Source organism: Prionailurus bengalensis, chromosome C2 (genome assembly GCF_016509475.1).
Source record: "Prionailurus bengalensis isolate Pbe53 chromosome C2, Fcat_Pben_1.1_paternal_pri, whole genome shotgun sequence".
NCBI classification, from domain to species: domain Eukaryota; kingdom Metazoa; phylum Chordata; class Mammalia; order Carnivora; family Felidae; genus Prionailurus; species Prionailurus bengalensis.
This window is the reverse complement of record NC_057350.1, coordinates 6809213-6834289: the sequence shown is the minus strand read 5'-3', so window position 1 is coordinate 6834289 and position 25077 is coordinate 6809213. Positions and strand designations below refer to the sequence as shown.

The following is a 25077-nucleotide window of genomic DNA, read 5'->3' as shown; positions in this document are numbered from 1 at the left end:
CCCTCTGTCGTCTTCCCCCCTCCTCCTCCCCCTCCCTCCTCCCGACTCCCTCCCGGCTCTGAAGAGCGCGCCGCGAAGGGGACTGGCCGGTTACTTCCTCCGGTGGCGACACGGAGCGCAGTGCGTCCCCAGCCTCGAGCGCCCGGAGCCGCCCGCCCGCGTCCGGTCAGCGTCCCGGCCCCCGGCCCCGGTGCCCGCGGCTCGGACCCCCGCCCCGTCGCCCTCGCCCGCGTCCGACGCGCACCGCGGAGCCCGGCCCCGAGCCGCCGCCGGCCCTGCCCGAAGCGGCGCGGTAAGAGCGGGGTCCAGGACAGCGCCCTCCGGCGCGGCTTCTCTCCCGGGGCCCCGGACCGCGGGCGGGGGACGCGGGTAGCCCCGAGGTCCGGGTCCCCAGGCGCGGCCGGGCTCGCGGCGGGGCGGCGACTTGCTCCCCGGCTTCAGGCTCGCTCCCGGGGCCGGGGCGGCTCGGGGAGGTGGGGGGGGGGGGCGGCGCGGGGAGGTCGGGGGGGGGGCGCGCGGGGGCCCGGGCAGGGCGCGGGTGGGCCCGGCCGTGACGCTCCGAGCCGGCCGCGAACTTGGGCCGCGTCCCCCGGCGGCCGAGCCGCCGGGCGGGGCGCGCCCGCTGGCTTCACTTGCTTTTGTTTTTAAAAGGAAACCCGGGTCTGGTGGGGGGGCTTCTGCCGGAGGGCGCCCCCGCGGGCCGATTTCGCGGAGGGTGAGGGGGGGAGTGGGACACAGCGGAGGGTGTCGGGGCGGCCCCGGCGCGCCCGGCTTTGCGGCTGACTTACCCGAGCGCACCGGGCCCGGTGGGATCGCGGGCGCCCGAAACACCTGGCGGCTGCACCCGCCTCCCCCCCCCCCCCGCCCCGCGCCCCCGAAAACGTGCCCAGCACCCGCTCACCTGCTCCGCCGCTCCGGGGCCCGATCGGGGGCGGTGGGCGAGGGAGGCGCCCGGGAGGGCGAGCCCCCCGCGGGCGCCCCGGGACTTCTGGATCTGGGCCCTCGGTGCCGGCAGGCGAGCGTGGGAGCCTGTCGGAAACGCGGGTGTGGGTGCGCAGGGCCGCCTTTATTTTCGCGTTCTTAAAGGATTTTGAATGAAAGGTTGCCGTTTGTGCGTGTGTGGGTTGTTTGCTTTGGTTTCGAGCCCAGGAGACTTTTAAGATGTTGGCCTGTATTCGGTTTCGGGGTAAGCTTAAACTGCTAGGTGACGTGCTAGTTATTCAGAAAGTAAAGAAGTGAGCAGTCCCCCCTTTGGAGATAGAGGTGATTTATTTTAATTCACCGGTAAGAGATTATATTTGTCCTGGACAGTGGAAGCGCCCGTGCGCCCTCGGCCTGACCACACCACCTCCAATCAGGGAGATAAATCTCCAAGTTAAGGTTTATTAAAATTCTGAGTAATATCACAGTAGAGTTATAGTTAGCGCCATGGGCCCTGCAGGGAAATATTCACTCATTTCTGGGATTAGTCATTCCTCTCTCTCTCTAAATTGATAACTTTCAAAAGAAACGGCAAAACCAGCCTTCAAAAGTAGCCTATGGGTCTGTTTTGCCTTTTGTTTTTCAAATTTACCTCAATACCGACCTGTGCTCTGATCTTGTTCCGGTAAGGGTACTGTCCTTAGGCAAATTCTCTTTGTTTTAAAATTTTATTGTTCTCAGATCTTCCATTTCTGCCTTTTTTTTTTTCCTTTTTTTGTTCAAAAGCAGCCATCAATAGGGAAACCTGAAAGGGACCTAAATTTGAAATTGATTCAGGTGAAGAAACTTGACCTTAATCAATGCCACCTTAAGAAGCCTTGTGGGGGCGCCTGGGTGGCGCAGTCGGTTAAGCGTCCGACTTCAGCCAGGTCACGATCTCGCGGTCCGTGAGTTCGAGCCCCGCGTCGGGCTCTGGGCTGATGGCTCGGAGCCTGGAGCCTGTTTCCGATTCTGTGTCTCCCTCTCTCTCTGCCCCTCCCCCGTTCATGCTCTGTCTCTCTCTGTCCCAAAAAGAAAATAAAACGTTGAAAAAATAAATAAATAAATTCCATTAGTTATGTGTCTGCCTGAAACCATTGGGGGGACACTTTGATTCTACGTGGTTCTTACAAAACAGTTGAAATGCCGGACAACAAAAGAATTCTATTCTGTAGCTAGTAATCAGAGCTTTTTCTGTGGGGATGGTAGGCTGCCTTTTCTCCTGGTATTTGTACCCAAAACCAGGCGAGCTTTTTCCATCGCCTTCCATACCAGTTCTCTGTCCATCCCTGGAGGCTGGGGAAAAACAAAAAAAAGGACAATAAAGTTAGCAAGTTGTCTGCAAACGAGACTTAGAAAAAGTGCTTGGCCCAGTGGGCTCGGGAGAGAGAATTGGTAAGAGTTAAGGCGTCTTTTCGTTTAGGTCTTCTGTTTGAGGTTGGTTGATTTAATCGACAGGTAACAGCATTTAGTTTATCCAGATAAATAACATAAAGCTGTGAGTGAAGGAGCATTTCCCGTGGTAAAGAGGAGTGAGCAGGGGCCTGGTCTAATAATATTTGTATGTTCTCTAGGCTCCACAGTGATGTGGTGGGAAAGGCCCAGGCCTCATCATTCGGGTTACCCACCCAAGGACTGATCTGGACTGTAGTCGTGCTGTAGCTGTGTGGTCCTGGGCAAGTCATTGGAGGTCTCTGGGCCTCGGTTGCCCTGTAAGATGCAACATCACTGTAAAATGTTACAACATCCGCCTCTCAGAAACGTAGGGAAGATTCAGTGAAGTGGGAATGTGTGGTCCCCCATCTTGGGCTTGGCTCTTGTGACTAGGATGGTGTCCGTGCAGGGATCATTAGTAGGGAATATTGATTCTTGAGCGCCCGAGCCACTAAGTGGAGATTCTGAGCCACAGTGGCCACGTTTGATCCCGGACAGTCCTTCCTCTGCTCCCTTCTCCCCCATAGGACTATTAATTTATTGTCTGTGTTTTCCAGCCTCCACTGGCCACCATGATAATGTTTTCCAGCCTCCACTGGCCACCATGATAATGTTTTCCAGCCTCCACTGGCCACCATGATAATTACTCGCACTCTGAGGGTTTTAACAGCCCTCTCCAGTGTCTCTTGCCTGCTCTGTGGCATAGACTTCTCCCACGCTACCTCTCTAGCCCAGGGTGTGTGTGTGTTTGTGTGTGTGTGTGTCCGCTTGCGTTCATGCACAGGTGCGTGTCTAGTAGCTGGGAGGTCTGGTTTAGCCATAATGTTGATCATAAGAGGAAACAAAGTACAAACTCAAAGTAGTCACGGGGAAATGTCCTACTCTCCACCTCCAATAAGCCCTATCAATTGCGCAACACTTTAATTACTCAGAGTTCCTGGTTGTAACAGGTGGGAGCACCCCTGGGGAGATCATGGGGGGAGGACGATTCGGGGTACCCTGTAAAGCTTCCTATAGACCTTCAGTTCCATAGCCTGTAAGCTGGGGGGCGGGGGCGGGGGTGAGTGAGGCTTGCCTGTTTCTATTATTGGTGCTAACCCAGCTTCTTTGAAAATGAGTTTTGGTCGCTCTGTATGTTTATCTACCACTCTGGTGACATGATCTTGGTACCTTTCTCACCTATTAATATAGAACTTACTCCGCCAATTATATGTTAGGGCTCCAAATAAGTTTTCAGCCTACATCACTGTCCCCTTGCAGGCCACGTAAGCAACTATAAATTTTCTAACAGCCACATTAAATATAGGCAAGTAAATGAAGTTAATTTCTATGTTCCAAGTCACTGAATACCTTCAGAATATTATACAAACGTGCCGTCAGTCCACGGTCGTTACTGAGATACTTCACTTTTTTCTACAGAACCTTTGAAATCTTGTGTGTTTGCCGTGCAGAGCTCAGCTCAGCCCATCCCAGCCCCAGGCCAAGCACTTGGCAGTCCACGCAGGGCTGGTGGCTATAGCACAGTGGTCAGCCCAGGTCCGCCTAGTAAAGCCCAGACTCTCATCAGAGCCAGTAAGACTGATGCAGCATACCCAGCATTACTCCCCCTGGAAGAAACACAGCTGAGCTACATACACAGCAGACATGTTTTGAGTGTGTATAGACAATACTGGAGGGATCCGGGGCTTTGGACTGAAGCAGTGGTTCTGGGAACCTTTTACGTCCTACGTGAGAATGTTCGCTCGTAGCTTAGGCAGGAGAAAGAGCCTCCTAGGCTCCTTCCAGCATGCTGGCCTGGGTCCACCAGGAGCCGCCTGGGTGTGGGAGCAGGGGGCTGGCCCTTAGCTCCCAGGTGGAGCTGACTGCCCCGGGGACATGACCGTGGAAAGCAGCTTACCCCCACCTGTCCTATAGTCCTTGCTCAGCTCCCTGAACCAGGCTCCCTTGGGAGGCCCTGACCAGCCAGCCAGAAAGTGCCTTCATCTGTGTGTCTGGAATCTAAGTGGATTTGGTGGAGAATCAGCATTATTATTTAATTGCTTAAATAGCGTACCCTTTGCGAGAAGGGCCTTTTAAGCAAGAACTGGCCTTCAGTTTTGAATGACCGGTTGTGCTGTAGACGTTGACAGACTCCACCAGAATTAGGGTTGACCTAGCCAGTAAAGACTTCTTAAAAATGTGATGTTTGTTGGGGTGCCTGGGTGGCGCAGTCGGTTAAGCGTCCGACTTCAGCCAGGTCACGATCTCGCGGTCCGTGAGTTCGAGTCCCGCGTCGGGCTCTGGGCTGATGGCTCAGAGCCTGGAGCCTGTTTCCGATTCTGTGTCTCCCTCTCTCTCTGCCCCTCCCCCGTTCGTGCTCTGTCTCTGTCCCAAAAATAAATAAACGTTGAAATGTCTAGTGTTTCATTTAAAAAAAAAAATGTGATGTTTGTTGCCCCTGACTTTATTTCTTTTCCTTTTTTTTTTTTTTTAAGATGAATGATTTTGGAGTCAAGAACATGGACCAGGTAGCCCCTGTGTCTAACAGTTACAGAGGGACACTCAAGGTGAGTGAGCTAAGTCTTAATTTAAACGTTTTTTTTTTTTAAATATATTGGAAAACTCAATCTCTAGGATCGTAAAACGATGCGCTGGGTCCCAGAAGACTGGCTTTAGCCCCGGCCTTTTAATATACAGGCTGTGTGACTCTGGATTGTTTGCTTAGTCTCTCTGGACCTCAGTTTTCTAGTCTATAAAATGGGTATCCTGATGCTTGTTTCTGCTTGTCTTCCACGCTAGGAAACCATTTAATTTGCAGATGGCGAGGCCTTTGGGGTTTATTTCTGAGACTCCTACCAGCTGAAAAATCCTGGGATTCTCAGTGGGACAGCGCTGGAGAAGCTGTCTCTACTGCGGTTCTGTTCATCTGTGCATTTCCTGGGGTCACGGGCTGGGTTGTTTAAGAACTGACCAGGGAAGGGGCGCCTGGGTGGCTCAGTCGGTTAAGCTGCCAACTTCGGCTCAGGTCGTGATCTCGCGGTCCGTGAGTTCGAGCCCCACGTCGGGCTCTGTGCTGACGGCTCAGAGCCTGGAGCCTGTTTCAAATTCTGTGTCTCCCTCTCTCTCTGACCTCTCTGTCTCAAAAATAAATAAACGTTAAAAAAAAAAATTAAAAAAAAAAAAAAAAAAAAGAACTGACCAGGGAAGATCGGAGAGGAGGAAGGCCCGCCTCTGCAGGGGGGTTCCTTCCTTCCGAAGGGTCTGTGCCCACCGGGCTGCTGGCAGCCTGCTGCCACACGGCCACAGAACGGCACGCCTCTCTGCGTAAACCAAAACACAGGTGAAAGACGAAGGAGGCTTTTCCGGTGTCTAAGAGCCAAATTCCATGCAGCTTCTACCTTCGTTCCTTTGGGGAACATTCTGAAGGAGCAGAAACTGGTAATTTCCCGTTTGCTTTCTTCAAACGTGACAGCGAGACCTGATTGTTTTTTTAGCCTCGCGCAGTAAACACCTATAGAAGCAGGGATTTTTCGATTGGCCTCCACCAAGCTTAGCGTTTCGTACGGTGATGGAGCTTCGTCGTGTTGCATGATCGTTTGTGTATCCTTAGGAGGTGATTTAGTCCGGGAGAGTCCCCGGCGGCCAAAAATGGGCCCAGGCTTTTCTTGCGTATTAGGAAGGTCAGGAAACTTCCAGCTAGTGAGTTTGCTCGTTTGATTTGGTCAGATGTTTTCCACGTGGCAGAGGCTGTATAAGAAATCGTGGTGTTAGGTTTGAAACCACACCCCTAGAGAGGAAAATTCTTCCAGACGCTAAAAGAACCTGATGATGCTCATGTGATCTCTGGGTTCGGAGAAGAAACGTCGTTGCTGACCTTGATGTGTTGGTACACTCAGTGGGAATTTGTATTGTCTTTTGGCTTCCTGACTTTAAAAAAAGAACTTCCAGCCAGGAAAGGAAAGGCATTTCTTGGTCACCTGGGGAAATGTTACTGGGAATTAAAAAAAAAAAAAAAAAAAATTAATTGGCTATTTCACTGAAATTGGTCCTGTGGTAGAGTTTATAAATCCAGATGAGGATTTCGAACTTACTTGATTGTTTATTCCCTTAGGTTTCTGGCAGTCAGACATTAGAGTCCCGTGTTTTGGGGGGCTGGGCTCCCATAATGTTGGGACATCGCTGTGTTGAGTGTTTTAGGCTGCGGTCCAACTTCAGCCTGCCCTCTTACGTAATGCGTCATTCATTGTTCCGCATTTCTAGAAAGAAAGCACACAAACCGATTTGATTTGTAAATGTGTTGCACATTTTTTAAATTGATGACTCAACAGATGGTTCATTGTATTACACATAACACGGGATTTCCAGTGTATGTTGGAAAAACATAACCATCTTTTACATTGTTACTCAGCAAGTCAGGCAGTGATGAATCAAGACTTTATCTGTTACTTATAAACAAGTCTTCCATTAAAGGCTACTTTCATAACTGTTAGATGAAATTATCTTAGATCGACACAGTGTGGGGTTTATCTTTCTCTGTGTCGCCATTCTCTTTTCCCCCTAAGCTATAGATAGTTGAACTTGAAACCTTTTTCCTTTGGAAATCTTTCTCCTTAGTAGATGATGTGGGGTAGAGGTCTTTTCAACACCTTAACTTTTATGAAAGTAAACCCTAAGGTGTTTTTTTCATATCTATTACTATTTTCTGGACCATTGGAGTTGATGAGTGAAAAAAACCAAACAAACTAGTTTCAGTTAAAGTGTTTCATGGTCAAACATAAAGATAACTGCTTCCACAAATAAAGTAATTTATTTCACTGTTTGCTTCTCAGTTTTCATTCAGTCATTCGTCTTCCCTTTAACGGCGGTGGGCTAAAACTGCCCGACTGAGGGTAGTTTGTGCTTTTGTGCCCAGTCTGACTGCATTTCCCTCTGATGTAGTGGAGGGACCAGGTGTTTGGACCAGGTGGGTCTCTTAGTCTGGTCCAGTCCTGTTCTTCCAAAGTTCCATTATTTTTAGGTTTGTTTACTTCGTTTCTTCGTTGAAGTTAATTATTAAGCCATTAAAAATAAATTCCTGGGTTATCCTGACTCTGCGAGGTCAGTGAAATGATCCCGAGTAAAATGGAACCCTCCCCATCACTTTGACTGTCTCGTAAGTCTGGTCTGAGAGCGCTCAGTGGTCTGGTCCATTGGTGGCTTCATAATTGCCAGTTTCGTCAGGCTGTGTCGGGACGATTACCCACGGACCACTTTTAAAACAGGTAATTAAATGGGTTGAAATATTAATTTCCGTTTTCTTTTCCATCTGTTTCCCAGCGCCAGCCAGCTTTGGACACCTTCGATGGGTCCCTGTTTGCTGTTTTCCCCTCCCTAAATGAAGAGCAGACACTCCAGGAAGTGCCCACAGGCTTGGATTCAATTTCTCATGGTAATTTGCTACTCAGACTTGACAAAGTGTGCCAGGTTTCCTCCCCTAGTTCGGTTACTAAAGAGGCGACCATTTGCAAGCGGCCACGGTTGGTGTCTTCAGTCTTTGGCGTGCAAAGTCGGTGACTCTGGACCTGGGAGAAGACAGTTTTCTCGCTCTGAACATGCTGGCTCTGGTGTCTTCCACTGCCAGGTGCCCCCCAGCCAGAGCAAATGCCCTGCTGGGACCAACCTGTAGGGGAGCCCCTGAGATTTCCACTGGGATGTTTGCAACACTGTAGCCAGCCTGGGTGCGGTCTCCCAGGCGCACCTGCAAAGCCGATGATTAAAATGCACCCCAGCTTCTCTGTCTGGGGTCTCCTCATTAGTTAGATCATCCACCCCACCCCGGAGTCTTGGGGCAACAAATGACAATTGCTAATATCCGCCCGCCCGTATGTATTTATTTCTGTAGTTCTTAATGTCATGGCTTATTGTTTTTAAAGGGACAGCAGTCAGATAATGCCTGTACAATTACTGGGATAGGGTTATTCGTTGGAAACATTCCAGAGATTACTTTGTCATACGAAGTAGGTGCTGGAAAATACAGCCCAGAAAACTAATTAAATCACAGATGCCTGCCTAAGTATACCATCATGCGGTCGTTTATCATTCATGAAATTGCCGAGGGAACCTGGAGAAGATTGGTTTTCAATAAAAATTGCAGGTGCGCTGACGTGACGGGGGCTAAATGCTGTGTGTTCGCATTACACAGAAGGCCCTTTGCCTGCTGCTTATTTGAATGGAGGTAACTTCAGAGTGTACATTTACAGGGGCACCTGGGTGGCCCAGTCGGTTAAGCGTCCCACTTCGGCTCAGGTCATGATCTCACAGCTCGTGAGTTCGAGCCCCACGTCGGGCTCTGTCTCTGTCTCCTTCAAAAATGAATAAACATTTTAAAAAAAATTCTTTTAAATGGCAAATTATACATTTACCGTCCCTTAAAACCTTTGACCGAAACCACCTACTGTCTTTCATTGTTTAAACATTTTAAAAGAGATTTAGATAGGAATTTCACCTAAGGATAATGGCAAAAATAATTTGCAAAATAAAATAAAACTTGCATTTTATTTTCATAAGTGTAGCTGTGAGATGTATGATATTTTCTGAATGTCTACCCCTCCCTGTCCAAATTTTTGATAATATTTATACTCTCTTAAGGAATTACGTCAAGGTTTGAGATCAAAATTGTTCTTTCCTGAAAACTTAACAAGATTTCTCCCCTGAATTCAGTATCTGGTCCTGCTAGCTTCCAGCCCTCATGTCCCCATGGGGTTTCTTTCTAGATGCATCCAGCTGTGAGTTACCTCTGTTAACGCCGTGCAGCAAGGCCGTGATGAGTCAAGCCTTAAAAGCTACCTTCAGCGGCTTCAAGAAGGAGCAGCACCGTCTTGGCATCCCAAAGAGTAAGGGCCACTTTTTCCAGTAGTTTCTCTGAGTCTGGGTTGTACTGGAAGAACGAATCTGACCGTCGTTGCTTGGGATTGCTTGGGATGACGGCTGGTTCTTCCCCAAGCAGCTTGCAGGCTGGCGGGGGTGTGCATAACCCGAGCCAGCGATGGTTTCAAACCCCTCAACCGGCCGAACAGTCAGTCCGGCACCGTTGTTACTGTCTTAGAGTTTACTGGGTGTCTTTCCCCTCTGCCCGGTCTCTGGTACACATCTGGACTTTGCGGGCAGATCAGGAACGACGCTGCTCTCACTGCCTCCCTCCCGTTTTCTCCCTGTGTGTGTCTGTCTGTCCTTCCCTCCCCCGGACAGACCCCTGGCTGTGGACCGAGCAGCAAGTATGCCAATGGCTCCTCTGGGCCACCAGCGAGTTCAGCCTGGTCAACGTCAATCTCCAGAGGTTCGGCATGAATGGCCACGTGCTATGCAACCTGGGCAAGGAGCGTTTTCTGGAGCTGGCACCTGACTTTGTGGGCGACATCCTCTGGGAGCATCTGGAGCAGATGATCAAAGGTACCCGCTGGGGGGCCTGGCTCCTGCTCGCCGAGGAGAGCCGTGGAAGGGGGAGCGGTGCTCTGTAATCGTATGGTTGGGGTTCCGAATTACGTAAAGTGCCTGAAAATGCCACCGGAGTGAGTCAGATGTGTGGCCGTGATTAGAGGGTTTTTAATCCACTGAAGTGTGTGTGTGTGTGTGTGTGTGTGTGTGTGTGTGGAATGGAGCATAGCCACGAGGCAGTGACCTGAGTCACTAACTCGTTGACCGTGGTCAGATGGCATGTGTCAGAGGAGTGCGTGTTGGCTCAGATATGGAGGCCAGCAGAATTCCCAGGTGCTGGGGCGCATCTTAGAGAACCCGAAGGAGCAAGTTGCCCTGAGTGAAAGGGAGCTTTTATTCAGACACACTCCGTGCATTTTACAGTAAGTTTTCCTAAGACCCAATGGAATGCAACAACGAGAATTTCCTCTGGTTTTATCTATTTAAACAAATGCAGAAGTGATTGATGTATGTTTACACGCTGACATGTTCTGCAGAAACTGGCCATTGGATAAAAAGAACTCTCATCAGATAGAGTCTTTACTTTTTTTTTAATGTTTATTTTTGAGAGAGAGAGAGGCAGAGCGTGAGCAAGGGAGGGGCAGAGAGGCAGGGACACACGGAATCCGAAGCAGGCTCCGGGCTCCGAGCTGTCAGCACAGACCTCGACGTGGGGCTCGAACTTGTGAACTGTGAGATCATGACCCAAATTGAAGTCGGATGCTTAACCGGCTGAGCCACCCAGACGCCCCCAGAAAGTCTTGATTTAGACCTTATAAGAGTGTTGGCAGCAATGTTAACAACACATCTAGTTAAAAAGAAAAAAAAAAATTATAGGAAAGGATCAAGTTATAAATATAAGAAAATCAGTTCATTGGTAGAGTTCAGAGAAATAGTCCTCATTCACTTGATTTTAAACACTGTGTTTCAACACCTTTTACAGACCCAGGATCTTTGAAAGACCTTAGGTTTCAGCCACCATTTCTTTTAGGCTGTGGCTTCTGGGGGCCAAGGAAGCTTATTTGTGAAGACCCCCACATCCTTCCTGAACTTGGACAAGTCTGATTTGACGAGTTTCTGGTGAATCTGCTCACTGGCAGGTTGGGCCTGTCTGACCATCACTCAGGGTGTGAGTCTGTGTGGGCCTGGATTTGTGGGTGTGTGTGGTTCAGTGTGTTTGTAGGGAGTAAGCACACACAGGGAATGCTAATAACCTTTTCCTTTTCAAAGTTCCCAGCCCCTGGGACAGATGGAACTTCATAAATATCTAACTACCTCTTGACGGCAGGGGTGAATTAAATTCACGGTCTAGATATTTGAAATGATGCAGTAGAACATTTAGCTTGGCCAGTGACAGCGTTCATGGCGGAAAACTCACTCTAGTTATTAGAAAATGTGTTGCTGTCTCCGGTTTTTTAAAAAGACCAAATGACGCTGATTACCGTCTGATTAAATGTGGAGCACAGGGGCGCCTGGGTGGCTCAGTCGGCTGAGCGTCCGACTTCGGCTCAGGTCATGATCTCGCGGTTTATGAGTTCAAGTCCCGCATTGGGCTGTCTGCTGTCAGCACAGAGCCCCCGTCAGATCCTGTTCCCCTCTCTCTCTGCCCCTCCCCCGCTCACACTCTCTGTCTCTCTCAAAAATAAATTTAAAAAAATCTTTAAAAAAATTTTAAAAAACGTGAAGCGTAAACGCATTTCGATATTCTAAAATAACCGTACGATAGTAATTTGGGAATAAATGTTTTTAACCTTGATTTGCAGTCCTATGCCTCCTGTATCTGTTTTTCAGAAAACCAAGAAAAGACAGACGATCAGTATGAAGAAAATTCACACCTCAACTCCGTTCCTCATTGGATTAATAGCAATTCACTAGGTCAGTCCAATCGATTCTTGCCCTGAAGACCTTGGTTTCAAGCTTTTCTATTAAATTTGGACTCTCCACCCCCACAAAAAAAAAAATAAATAAAAATAAATTTGGACTCCCTGGCGCACAGTCTTGGCCTGCACTGTCCCCATGTGGTGACGACACGTGGCTCTTGATGCGTGGCTGGTCCACGTTGAGACGTGTGGTAAATAATACACATCTGCAACGATAATTGGTACTGTTGAGTCAGATAAAAGGTTAAAATTAATTTCACCTGTTTATTTTCAGTTTGCTGTTGCAGCTACTGGAAAATCTAACGTTGCCTGAGTGCCTGGCATGATCTTTGCCTGGCCAGTGCCGTCTAAGGCAGTGCGTAGAGCCCAGGGGCAGAGCGAAGGGGGCTGACTGCTGTAGTCAGAGCTGGTGATATCAGTAAGAGGTGACAGGCACGGGAAGCATGTAGAAAGCAATTCTAAATTTGCTCTGAACTTTGGAGTTCAAAAAAGTGTCCTGGAATTCGGGTCTTCCCTTCTGGTCACTGACACTGATGAGTGTGGATTACAGGTGGTCCCCCCACCAGCCCCCCCCCCCCCCCCAGCCAGCAGAGGGAGGGGATGTTCCCTTGCAAGGCACACGCTGGGTGGCAAATCACTTACTCCCTCCGAGCCTTAGAAACTGAAAGAGCCGGTGACCTCTGCCATCCCGAGGCAGGATGAAAGCATTTGATAAACCAGAGCCGTAGAAATGCTAACATCGAGGCACCGCATCTCGGTCCGGGGAATTTTGGAAAAGGGCTCCCTGGCTTCAGAAGAGCTGTTGCCGAAGCCCACGTGCCCCCCCCCCCCCCCACGGTTTCGTGGAGGGTTAGAGCACGCAGAACGGGTTGTGTTTGGTTCGGTTCGAGGGCACAGAGGGTCTCTGCTGACTACGTCGCTCCTGCCTAACAACTCTGCCGTCCGATCGTTGTGTCCCAGGCTTTGGCGTGGAGCAGGCAGCGTATGGCGTGCAGACACAGAATTACCCCAAAGGCGGCCTCCTGGACGTGTGTGCATCATCCTCAGCACCCAGCGCACTCAGTTCCGAGCAGGACTTTCAGATGCTCCCCAAGTCTCGACTCAACACCGTCAGCGTCAGTTACTGCCCCGTCAGTCAGGACTTCCCAGGCGGCAGCTTGAACCTTCTCGCTGGAGGTTCTGGTAAGTCGGGGCTCCAGGCTTGATTCAGACAGTCGCACAGTGAGGGGAGCTTCTCACGCAGCTCGGCCTGGATTCAGCCTTTGGAGGAGGGCACGGGTCCCCTCTGTGTCCCAAGTGCTGTGGGGCACTGTTGCAGGGGACAGATGGTCTCCGCAAACATCGACTCCCGCTATGTTTCACGCTCTGAGCCGGGCACCGTGGGTATTGAGCAAACAAGGCATGGTCTCTGCTCTCGCAGCTGGATTCCTCCACTCAGTGGGCTATTTTGGGAGAAAACGTAGGAATGTGACATTCCTGCATGTGGGAGAAAACGTAGGAATGTGACAGATTTCTTTTTATGGAGGTGCACACGTACAACGCACACATCTCGGCTTGTACTGCCGGCTGACTGTTTACATATATGCCCCTGAGTAAGTAACAGCCACCCAGATGGAGATAGAGAAGCTTCCAGCCTCCCAGAAGACCCTGTCACGTGCCTTCCATCGGTAGCGTCCACACAGCAAGAGGAAACCATTGTCTTGACTGCTGTCATCATAGATTAGATTTTCCTGCCCATGAACTTGATATAAATGGAATCCTAGCACTCTGTTTTCTTGTGCCTTTTGTTCCTCATCGTGTCTGAGACCCATGCATGTGGTTGGATGTGGCAGACAATTGTCCTTTTCTTTCTTTTTTTTTTGTTTTAAGTGTGAGTGGGGGAGGGGCAGAGAGAGAGGGAGACCCAGAATCCGAAGCGGGCTCCAGGCTCCGAGCCGTCAGCACAGAGCCCGACGTGGGGCTCAAACCCACGAACTGGGAGATCATGACCTGAGCCGAAGTCGGGGGCTTAACAGGCGCCCCCGGTTGTCCTTTTCATTGCTGTGTAATACTCCATCCTGCAGAGCTGCGCTTGGTTCAGCCAGGCTGCTGCTGGGTGCTGAGGTTGTATGGCACATTAGTCATCAGGACCGAGTGCCTCGTGGAGGAGCTTTGTGAGCAGTCCCCAGGGGGGTTGGTGTCCATGCTGCTGCAAAGCCCCAGACCAGCCTGAGGTCCTTTGCGGCTCGGTAACACCAGACGGTCCCCTGCCCCAAGGAATCAGCGTCCGTGCCCGGTTGTCTTTGCCAGGAAAGCCCCGGGACCGTGACTCCCCCGAGAACGGCACGGACAGCTTCGAGAGCTCAGACTCGCTGCTGCAGTCCTGGAACAGCCAGTCGTCGCTGCTGGACGTGCAGCGAGTGCCTTCCTTCGAGAGCTTCGAGGATGACTGCAGCCAGTCCCTGTGCCTCAACAAGCCGACCATGTCCTTCAAGGACTACATCCAGGAGCGGAGCGACCCGGTGGAGCAGGGCAAACCAGTCATACCTGCGGCGGTGCTGGCCGGCTTCACAGGTGAGCGCATCGCCCGGGTCTCCCCGTCACCTCCCCGGGCCCCGCCCGGCCGCAGCGCCGCATTATTTATCCAGGGTGTTTCTGGTTGGAGCACATTGTGTTCACACCCCGCGTTGCCTGCGTGGCCATCATCCCGAATCGGGCAGGCCGCATCCCTGATTTCTAAAACGGCCAACGTTGCAGGGATTTTCGCACACCCAGCTCGGTGGCGGGGATGCGCTTCCAGGGGCGGCTCCGTCCCCTGGGGTGTGCAGGGCCGGCCTGCAGGGGAGACGGCTGGGGCGCACGCACGGGGCCTGCGGAGGCCTTAGCTCTGACTCACCCCCTCCAGGAATTCCAAAGAACGTCAGCCAGCCCAGGGAGGGAGACCGGAGCCCGCCTGCAATAACACGGGAGCTGTTTACCTTTTCGTGTTTCTAAAATCCATCTTATTTTTAAGATTTGGGCGAGAGCTATTTTAGGCAACGGATAAATATTAAGGCTGTTTCTGGAAGCAGATATTTCCAGTGCTTGAGCAAAATTACCAAGATTTTTTTTTTCATTGCTTCATAGGTCCTTAAATGTGTGTGGGTGTTTTTGTTTTTTTTTTTTTTCATATTTTGACCATATGGAGCCACTGGATTAAAAAAAATACCTATGGAAAAACAACTCACAGGTTAAAGTAAGAATACAGAGGGATCCTTTTTTTTTTTTTTTTCTTTCTGTCGTCCCAAAACGTCCACAGAAATGGGCTTGATGAGAAAATAAACAGCCATGGTGGTCTTCATTTAAAAAAAATTTTTTTTCAACGTATATTTATTTGTGGGACAGAGAGAGACAGAGCATGAATGGGGGAGGGGCAGAGAGAGAGGGAGACACAGAATCGGAAACAGGCTCCAGGCTCTGAGCCATCAGCCCAGAGCCTGACGCGGGGCTCGAACCCATGGACTGCGAGATCGTGACCTGGCTAAAGTCGGACACTTAACTGACTGCGCCACCCAGGCGCCCCATCTTCATTTTAAGATTCGTTACCATTTGCCTACTGTCAGCTCTTTGTGGCTAACTAGGCACGAATAGGGTTGGCGATCCTTGGGACAGCCCAGCGCAGGTGAGGGCAGTAACCTGCTTTACAGTTGGGGCGGTTGGCTCAGAAGTAGACAGCTTTCCGGGCACATAGGTAACCTGGTTGTGTCTGCTTCCAGAACTCCTGCCCTTCGTGTTTTCTAGCCTTATTGATGATGGCCATGGGGTCTTGAGGAACAACTCTTTTGATGGGTGTGTGATTCAGGGCAAGACACCTGGCATCTGAGCGCACCTCCTCTTTAAAACAATGTTACAGGGGTGCCTGGGCGGCTCAGTCGGTTAAGCCTCTGACTTTGGCTCAGGTCATGATCTCACGGTTCGTGGGTTTGAGCCCCGCGTCGATCTCGGTGCTGACAGCTCGGAGCCTGGAGCCTGCTTCAGATTCTGTGTCTCCCTCCCTCTCTGCCCCTCTCCCACTCATGCTTTTGCTCTCCCTCTCAAAAATAAATTAAAAAAAAAAAAAAAACCACATTAAAAATAAATAAATAAAAGAGTGTTACAGGGTGCCTGGGTGGCTCAGTCGGTTAAGCATCCACCTCTCGGTTTCGGCTCAGGGCATGATCTCACGGTTCGTGAGTTCGAGCCCCATGTCAGGCTCTGTGCTGACAGTGCGGAGCCTGCAGATTCTCTTTCTCCTTCCCCACTCACTCTGTCTGTCTCTCTCTCTCTCAAAATAAGTAAACTTTAAAAAAAGAAATAAAATACAGTGATAACCCTCTTCACAAGGTGGGGGTTCTAAATATTACCCAGGAGAGGTATATGAAAAGCAAAGCATCCCTCACCAGCGGTGGTGAAGCAATGGATACAACCCCAGATGCCCAACTCACTGTTGAGTAAACTGAGTCCTGGATTAAGCAATTTACCCACCCTCATTCAAGTCAGGAAGGTGCAGCGTAGGATTCCTTGAATGGCGTGCCTCATTCTGTGGGGAAACGCCCCTTCAGCCACCCCCGCCCCTGTCCTGCTGGGTGGCTCTAGAAATAAACCCTGAAACGTATTACATAAGGAACAATTAAACAGGATGAGGAATCTTTTTAAAAAGATTTTAAGGCATCTCTGCATCCACCGTGGGGCTCGAACTCACAACCCCGAGGTCAAGAGTCGCACGCTCCCCCGACCGAGCCAGCCGGGCGCCCTCGAGCTGAGGAATTTTCATGTCTAGAGTCGGTGGCCCTGAGTTTTTTTCCAGAAGACCAAACTCGGCGATCCTTAAGGGCCCAGTGACCCCTTGTTTCTGGAGTGGGAGGCGGGGAGGAAGACGCCCTATTCGGTCTCTAGCCTGGTGCCATTGAAGTGTCACCACCCTTGAACTGGGTCATCATGTTGGCCCCCTGTCCGGAGGTGGGTCTCACATGGCTTGGGCAGCTGAGGTCACTAGGAGGATGAAAGCCTTGCCGAACTGTAAATCTGTAAAAACGTGTAACCCGCCCCTTCCCCCCCCCCCCCCCCCCCCCCAGGAAGCGGACCTATTCAGCTGTGGCAGTTCCTCCTGGAATTACTCTCGGACAAGTCCTGCCAGCCGTTCATCAGCTGGACCGGGGACGGATGGGAGTTCAAGCTCGCTGACCCCGATGAGGTACGGCCAGGGCTCGGGAAGTCCATCTCTGGGCTCAGAACCCTGATTTCCTCACCTTAGGCCCAGCTGGGCACACGGCAGGGTCCACGGCTACTAACGAGAGCGGCTCTAGTGTCCCGTGGGCGTGCATGTGGGCACCGGGCAGGCTTCTCCGTCTTGCTCGCTCCTCTGATATAGAGGCACAAGCGGTAAACTGAGGGTCTCTCCCGACCACTCGCAAATGCCGTGGGGAGTTTGCCTTTTCCCCCCCCCGCAGCCCCGTGCTGGTCCTCGGGGCTTCCCCTCTGCAGGAGGAGGCCGGGGGCAGATCCGAGACCCTCCCCTGCGGGCCTTAGAGAGGCCTGTGATCTCTGGCAGCAGGAAGGTGCAAAGAAGCGCTGAGGAATGCATACCGTCCCGTGGCTCGGAACCACACCCGGCAGCTGTTGGCTGGGGTGCCTAGAATAGGAGCCCAGGGGGGTGGGGGGGACACAGCGTTTCCCTTGCGTCGGGGCCACCTGACCGTGAACCATTGCTTCAGGCCGCAGGAGGCGGCGCGGCGGGTGGGGGCCCCTCCCTCTGTCCTCAGAGACACAGTGCCCCGGCAGGTGCCCTGAAACAGAGCACACACCCCCAGGGCTCGTGAGGGCCGGCCCGGTTCTCTCCGGGTAAGCGGGCACGACCACCCTCAGCGGGGGAGAAGGTCCCCCCGCTTTTTCCTTACCTGCCCAGTTGAAGTCTCTCCCTCCGTGTCCGCCGCAGGTGGCCCGCCGGTGGGGGAAGAGGAAAAACAAGCCCAAGATGAACTACGAGAAGCTGAGCCGCGGTTTGCGCTACTACTACGACAAGAACATCATCCACAAGACGTCGGGCAAGCGCTACGTGTACCGCTTCGTGTGCGACCTGCAGCACCTGCTGGGGTTCACCCCCGAGGAACTGCACGCCATCCTGGGCGTCCAGCCCGACACGGAGGACTGAGGCCCGCGGGGCCCCGACCGGAGCCGGCCCCGCCCGCGTGGGCCCCCCCCACCCCCCACCCCGAGGACCCTGACAGGTGGCGTTGATCGCGTCCCGGAGAGTCGCCGCGGAGCAGTGGCCTTGTTCCCTCCGAAACCGCGGGTTTTCCGCCACCAGGAAGCACGGTTTCTCGCTCGGAGAGCCTGCCGACTTGGAACACGCTGCTGATGACGCCCTTAACATTAGAACGGCCGAGAAAGAAGCACTGGGAAGCCGCCCTGGCCTCCCCCCATCCCCGAGCAGGCTGTGTGACCGGAACGTCCGGGCTCTCGGAGAGTCTCAAAGGAGCGAGCCTGTCTGGGGCACGCGCATTTTGGGTTTTTTTTTGTTTTTGTTTGTTTCTCGTAAGTTTCTTTCCGCCTCTGGCAGCCGGGAATCACAAAGGCAGGGGTGTTCTGTTCGGTTCAGAGAGGCGGAGGGGCGGTGCAGGGAGACTGTGGTGCCGTTTCAGGAGTCAGGTTTGTATATATGACTGTAATCTCCTCGTTGCTGTCTGAATCCTCTAATGGTCCTATTTAACAAAAACTGTACATTGTAATTTAAAATAATTCCGTCAGCGTACGTGGAGCGGGAACGCAGAGCCGTGCGGCATTCTGCAAACGTCGCGTCTGCCCGGCCAGACGCAGAAGTTGTAAAGCCGTGTTATTTACATTCAGTATGCCTACAGGTGTAAGTTCTGAGAGGGTCAGTCCCTTGTTTTTGTTTTGTTTTGCCCGGATTATCATCCGGCAAGGACTTTGTACATTTGGGAATTTTTATAAAAACACTTAATGTTATTATCTGGAGGCACACGTAGCCTCCGCTTTCTCCTTAATTGTAACGTAAAAGCTATAGAGCAGTATTTTTCTTGACGAATGGCATATGTTTTCCATTTCTGTGCATGCCTTTAAACCAGTTGATACGCAAACCTTCTTTTATTTTTTAGTTCGACCGGGTTTCCCCGACGACTAACGTCCCCTGACCAGCCATTCCCTTCCCATGGTCCACCTCCGTGCCCCAAATTATTCTGTATGATTAAAATAAGAATGCTATTTTTGGAAATATGTGGCTCCTTTTCAGAGATCAGGAAGGATTTATGTAGCAGCTATTTTTACTGCAGAAGTAATTCACTGGAAAAAATGCAATTTGTAAGAAAGCTTTATTTTTATCTGCACTCCATGTAAAGTTAAACGTATTGTACAGAGCTGAAGGTTGGGGCCAGTGGGGGGAGGGGAGGGGGACCTTCACGAAGTCTGTTGGTCATGAACGAAACTCGAATTTTTTCCCTGGCCTGGCTCACCTGTCGGGTCGTGGGCTGTCTGGACACGCACGATGCTGTTCCTTTCTGCTCAGTGCCCGCAGCGGCACGGGTCTTTGTTCCTATTTTCACGGAAGCTGAATGCCCAGAGGCAAAGAGAGGGCACAGAAAACAGGAGAGAGAATCCTTTGGAGGGGTCGACTTGCAGAAATGTTTTGCGCCCGACGGGAGACTCCCGTGGTTGTTTCGAAGGAGCGCCTGGGTCCGCGTGCAGTCGGGACGCTTGTAAACGATCGAGTCGACCTGGTTTCAGAGCCTCACCGACTTCACTCGCAATGTGAGAGGCCACTCAGAGGAGTGGCTGACGTCCCCGGAGAGGAGTCCATCTATGTATTGAGACCACAAAACTGGGTGCGGGGGGCAGCTGGGAACAGCAACACCAGAGCTGGGGACTCTGTCTCAGTACCTACCCGAGACCGTTTCCAGTGTCGTTAAGCACAGGATGTTTTTCTCAAGCGGGACATGTTTATCACTCAGACATCTGTTTATAACATCAACAGACATGTGACCGGGAATGTCTTTCTGCCAAAGGGGATCTTAGCCCTTGGCTCATTTTAAATGGGGTTGAACCACATGAAATTGCCAATATTGGACTTTTTTAGAAACTTACAAAGTTGGCAGTGTCATGTGGTTCAACCTAAGTTACAGAAACCAAAGTCCATCATAAACCTTTGGTGTGGTCATGCACAGAACTGAAGTATAAAGATTTTGTAATCTGGCCTTTTCTCTTGCAAATAATAAAGTATTTTGTTTATATATACGCCTCCTGGTAAGGGTCCTCATTCTTCCCACCCCGACAGGGGATGAGGGGAGGTGGTATGATTTTGAGCTCTGATCCATTGTCCTCTCAGCTTTCTGTCTATTGAGAGTCACAAGTCCATTTAACCGATTTTACACACAGGTCACCTAGTAAATCGTGACCAAATCGCAGCCACCTGTGAGCTCTTCCTGACGGAATCCCGAGAAAGTGCTTACAGAAAAAAAAAAAAAAATTCTTCTAAGAAGGGGTTAGAATGGAAAGACACAGGTGTCTTGTCTTTGCCAAGGGGTCGGCAGAGGGAACACGGGATGGTAGGATGTTGATGTGAGGAACATAAGAACTTCAGTCTCAAAAACTTTCTCCAGGGTGCCTGACATTGCTGAGCTGAGGTCGGGGTGATGATCCTGGGACACCTGTTCTCAAACACACTTCAGAATTAGGATAGGGCACCTGGGTGGCTCAGTCTAAGTATCTCACTCTTGATTGTGGCTCAGGTCATGATCTCATGGGTTTGTGAGATCGAACCCAGCGTGCTGACAGCACGGAGCCTACTTGGTATTCTCTCTCTCTCTCTCTCTCTCTCTCTCTCAATAAGCTAAAAACATAAGTTAGGATGCCAACAAAGAGGTGGGTTATAATCAGTGATGTGCTGGATCCCTCTCACCACAGGCTAGAGGGAGAGCAGGTCCCTTCCCAACTTCACATCAATGACATATTGGCACCTTGAAAGTGGTCGTGATGAGAGTATTTATACCATGGAAATCAGCGGACACTATAAATCAGGGCTCCCTTCAAGGCCCCTCAGGGAGCTGGTTGTTAAACATTTACCAAAACACCACTGGCATCGGTGTTCACCATATTAGTAATTAGAACAAATTTTGCAATGCAATTCCTTTTTAAAATAACATTGTTATGAAAAATAACTTTTCCAAAAAAACAAAGGGAGCATTGTTTTGCATGTTTCCAAATTTCTCTGATGTCTGGTTGAAAAGAGAGCTGGGTTCTTATATTTTCTTCTGCATTTTGTCTCTTGCAATATATTTTGGAGGAAATCAGGTCTCACACAGATACGTAATTGGAACAGAGGAGTATTTGGGAGATGTTTAGGATAATTGTGTGTATTTTATACTAAACCTAACCTGGCAAATGAAAGTTATTTAAAGGTTCACTGCAGTTGGAATATGAAACCATACCAATAAACTTTCCTGTGATTACAGTAAATTCCATTGGTCTGTCTTGCACTTCGAGTGGATCATTTACCCAGGGGTGATTTTGTAACATCACGCATTAGTCATTTGGAAAATATTGCTTCAAAATGTTGACACATTTCAATGTCTAATATCAAACAATCACATTAATTACCACCATCACCAATTTCACCAGGAAAGTACTGAGCATCTATCAAGCTCACAGTGGCAATGTAAATTTTCAGAAATTCAGATTTTCACTTGAAAGTTCAATTTTTATCATTGGCAACAAATAGTCTTAAGTTTCTTTGAAATGACAGACTCATTTCATTTGCTTGTGAGGAAATACCTGTCAGATAACCAAGTCTGAATAAACATAACTTGTCAGTTGTTCTTGTAGGTAAAAATGGCGTCCATGGATAAAGTGGTTAGTTTAGCTTGCAACTCACACAAATGTATGATGCATTTCCCGGGACAACCAATCTACCTTAGCATGCAGCAGTTCTTCGTGTGTACTGTTACCCAGAAGTTAAAAACGTGTATTCACTCATTAATAAAATTACTTTTTACTCCTTTATCAAGGACATTTTTAAATGGAACTTGTATTTTTTTTTCCCTACCAGTACATGGTGGTGAAGAATGCAGTGATGGCTGGGACAGTTAATGCTAAGGCCCCAGCAATTTTACACACCTTTGCCTTTGCAAAGTATCTGAAAGGGTGTCAGAGCCCCACAGATATCTGTGGACCTCACTTTGAGAAATGTTCTGGAAAGCAGAGCAGCTCACCCAGAACGGAGTGGAACAGGGACCAGAAGGTGGCCAGGAATCAGGTGAAGAGAATTTTCCTTTCTCCTTCCAGATCCAGGGTCCATCCTTCCAATCTTACCCTTTCATAGCCAGTTAAGATGAGCAGTTTTATGTAAAACAAAAAGGATTATCTAATGTTCTACCTGATAAGGAAATAAGGTGAAATGGATATTCTCAAAGTCCTTCTACCGTCCTTCACTCTTTGTCCTTTTCCATATGTCACTCCAATTCTCTCTTTTTTTTTTTAAGTTTTTTTGCTTGAGAGAGAGAGAGAGAACAAGCAGGGGAGGAGCAGAGAGGAGAGACAGAATCCCAACCAGGCTCCACGCCATCAGGGCAGAACCCAGTGTGGGGCTCAAACCCACAAACCATGAGATCAGGACCCAAGCTGAGACCAAGAGTCGAACACTTAACTGGCCAAGCCACCCAAGTTCTTCTCTAAATCTTTTTTGGATGTAGTGTATTTCACATTTTAAAAGTTTATTTTTAACATAGTCAAAACTGAAGTCATGAAAGGCAAACAACTCAGCCCACCCCATGTCCTGGTTGCTCCCCATGCAGAGGCCTCAGAGGTCCTCAGATCTGCAAATGGTGGACACTCAAAGCGATAATGATTCGGAGCCTGAAGGGGCTGCTCCATTGGGTGGGTGAGGTAGTGAGGTACAGAATGTGGGGGCCAGAGCAGGTGGAGACGGAACAGGGTGGGTGGGGAGGGCAGTAACCTCTCTCATCACCTCTTTGGAAACATCAAGTTGACGGTAGAGTTTGTCATGCTGTGGCCTGCCCTTGGGTTATGGTTCTCACCCAACTGTTCACGCACTGCTGCATGACCTTGGGCATGTGACTTCATTACACGGTGCCTCAGTTTCCCCTCCATAAAGTGGAGTCACGGGGCGGTCGTGGGTGGATGAATCCATCATTTGTTTAAGATTGTGGGAAGTTAGTGACCTGAGGGTCTCCATTTAAGTCATGAGCAAAGGGGTCTGTGAAGAAAATACAGCTCCTGACCATCATGTCTCTGTTTTCATAAGAAGAAACCCAGGCCGCAGAGTTTGGCAAGAAAGCTGGCATTTAATTCAATCAGGACTCAGACTTAGGCCTTCCGTTTCCAGATGCTGTTCTCTTGCCATGATAACCACGCTGCGTTTTGTTTAAATCATTATAAATCCTACCCAGGGGCTCCCCCAAGCTTCCAGTTCCTCCTTCTGTTCTGTTTTGAACACAGTGCACAGCCCTTGAATTTTAAAATTATCCACGAGCCTTCTACCCAAAGGACACACAGTCCTCATACACGCAGCAGCTGGTCACGGCTAGTTTAGTTTGAGCAGATGCGTGAATCCCATAATCGGGGCCAGATGTTAATCTGTCTTTTCTGAAAAAGCTGCACAAAAGGGTGAGGCTCAGTGCAGTGAAGGGGGAAACCCCTTATTGTGTAATTCTTTTGAAACGCCTGGGCAGGGTTGGAACGTGTGATTCTACTTGAAATCTGACATTCAGGGAAATATGATTTTTGTCATAGCTGATGATGATACCTTCACAACTGGAATGGACATCGCCTTTGTCCATGTGCTATGAGTAACTGTCCCCTCCTTGCCTCCCCAAGTCATGTTCAGTGGCAAGATAGCCCAGGATTGCCAAATCTGACCCCCACCAACAGTTTCCATATCTATGGTTTCATACTCTCCAGCCAGGGCTCAACACACATGTGTGTTTGCATGGCATGGGGCTGGAAATGCTGATTCACGGGAGCCCATGGCCCAGATTGGCTGGCAAATGACGTGTCCTGGGGATGCTGGGGGCAACAAACGGTACAAAGAACACGAGGTCTGGAGCAAGAAGGTTGTGCATCAGCTGTGGCCCATCTCCACGTAAAGCCCATGAGAAACACCTTTGCCATTTGCTCGTAAACTCCATCAAACTGGCTAACAAAGAGGTTATTTTTCATCACAGCACAAATGTGTAATTAACAATTGTGAAACACAATAGCATTGGCATCATCTCCCTGGGATTCCGGGAGGTCGGTTTCGTTACGTTCATTTTACAGATGTGGGAACGGAGGCTTGGAGAGGTTAAAGCCCTATGTTCAAACTGGAGGGGCTTCTTTGGACTCAGCAGTGGCCTCTGATCTGTCCTGACCGTGGGCTTGGGGGTGGTCAAGGCCTCCAGGGCTTGGAGTCCAGAGCCACCCCCGCCTCAGACGAGGGGCTGGACGGGCTCTCAACACTGTCACCCTCATCTGCCCCATCCATCCTAGGCATTGCCATCAGTGGTACAGGTGTTCTTAGCCTTTCCGCCCTGGGGATGAAGTGAGTGCATCATCTCACAGACACAGCACCTTGGCTAGAGCTCTCAGACCCTGAGCAATCAGACTAGTATTTTCGATCAAATTTACACGAGCCTAGGCTTCTGCTTCCCCAAACAATGTATGAACCCCATAAGACCCTCCAAGGGGAGCCCCAACAGTTTAGTTAACTTTTATTCAGTCATTTTTATATTCACCCCTCCCCCAACCATTCATTCACAAGCAGCTCTTAAACGTCAACCACTAGGAACGTAGAGATCACAGAAAGCCAGATACTCTATGCTTTTCTAGGAGCCAGTTAAGTGAAGGAGCCCAGGAGTAACGATGTTAAGAGCAACTGAGTTCCATCTAGCACCAAGGCCTGGGTCCCAGTGCTACCCTTGCACCTGTGGCTGGCGTTTCTCCAATAGCTGTGCGTGACAGCGGTGGCATTGCAACAAGAGGTGACAAGGAATCAACCTTACTGGGCGCTGGGGTAGGTGTTGGGGGTCCACAAGTTCACCGAAATGTCTCTGAGCTCAACCCTGCAGCCGGGAATAAGACGATCCTCCGAACACGTGTGTGCACACACACACACACTCATGCTTACATGCATCCTCGCACAAACACACATGCACACTCACACTTACACGTGCGCACACAGCACCCTCTGCTTGCCTCTGTCTCTGTCCCTCTTTCTGTTGGTCACCACGTCTCTTCTCTTCTCTATCGGCTTCCTGGGGCGGCTGTCACACAATACCCACCTTGGGAGGCTCAAACAAGGTAAATCCGTCCTCTCCCACTTCTGGAGGACAGAAGTCCCCACACAAGGTGGTGGGGGGCAAGATTCCCT

The 25077-nt window shown here is 50.2% G+C and overlaps 1 protein-coding gene across 1 annotated transcript; it reads left to right on the top strand.

Annotated features, from left to right (window-relative positions):
- The first annotated feature begins 41 nt into the window (after positions 1–41).
- ETS2 (ETS proto-oncogene 2, transcription factor) lies at positions 42–19949 on the top strand. Its single transcript, XM_043593591.1, has 10 exons — positions 42–292; positions 4869–4940; positions 7690–7801; positions 9126–9245; positions 9601–9801; positions 11617–11700; positions 12666–12887; positions 13995–14258; positions 16778–16896; positions 17638–19949. Exons 2-10 carry the CDS (start codon positions 4869–4871, stop codon positions 17851–17853), a joined length of 1410 nt encoding a protein of 469 aa, XP_043449526.1. The 5' UTR covers positions 42–292; the 3' UTR covers positions 17854–19949.
- The last annotated feature ends 5128 nt before the right edge of the window (positions 19950–25077 follow it).

Excerpts from the sequence above, each read along its gene's own strand:
- ETS2 (XM_043593591.1), top strand. The coding sequence starts at position 4,869 with ATGAATGATTTTGGAGTCAAGAACATGGACCAGGTAGCCCCTGTGTCT. Across the intron at positions 9,246-9,600 it reads CCGTCTTGGCATCCCAAAGA|ACCCCTGGCTGTGGACCGAG; the intron begins GTAAGGGCCACT and ends TCCCCCGGACAG. Across the intron at positions 9,802-11,616 it reads TCTGGAGCAGATGATCAAAG|AAAACCAAGAAAAGACAGAC; the intron begins GTACCCGCTGGG and ends TCTGTTTTTCAG.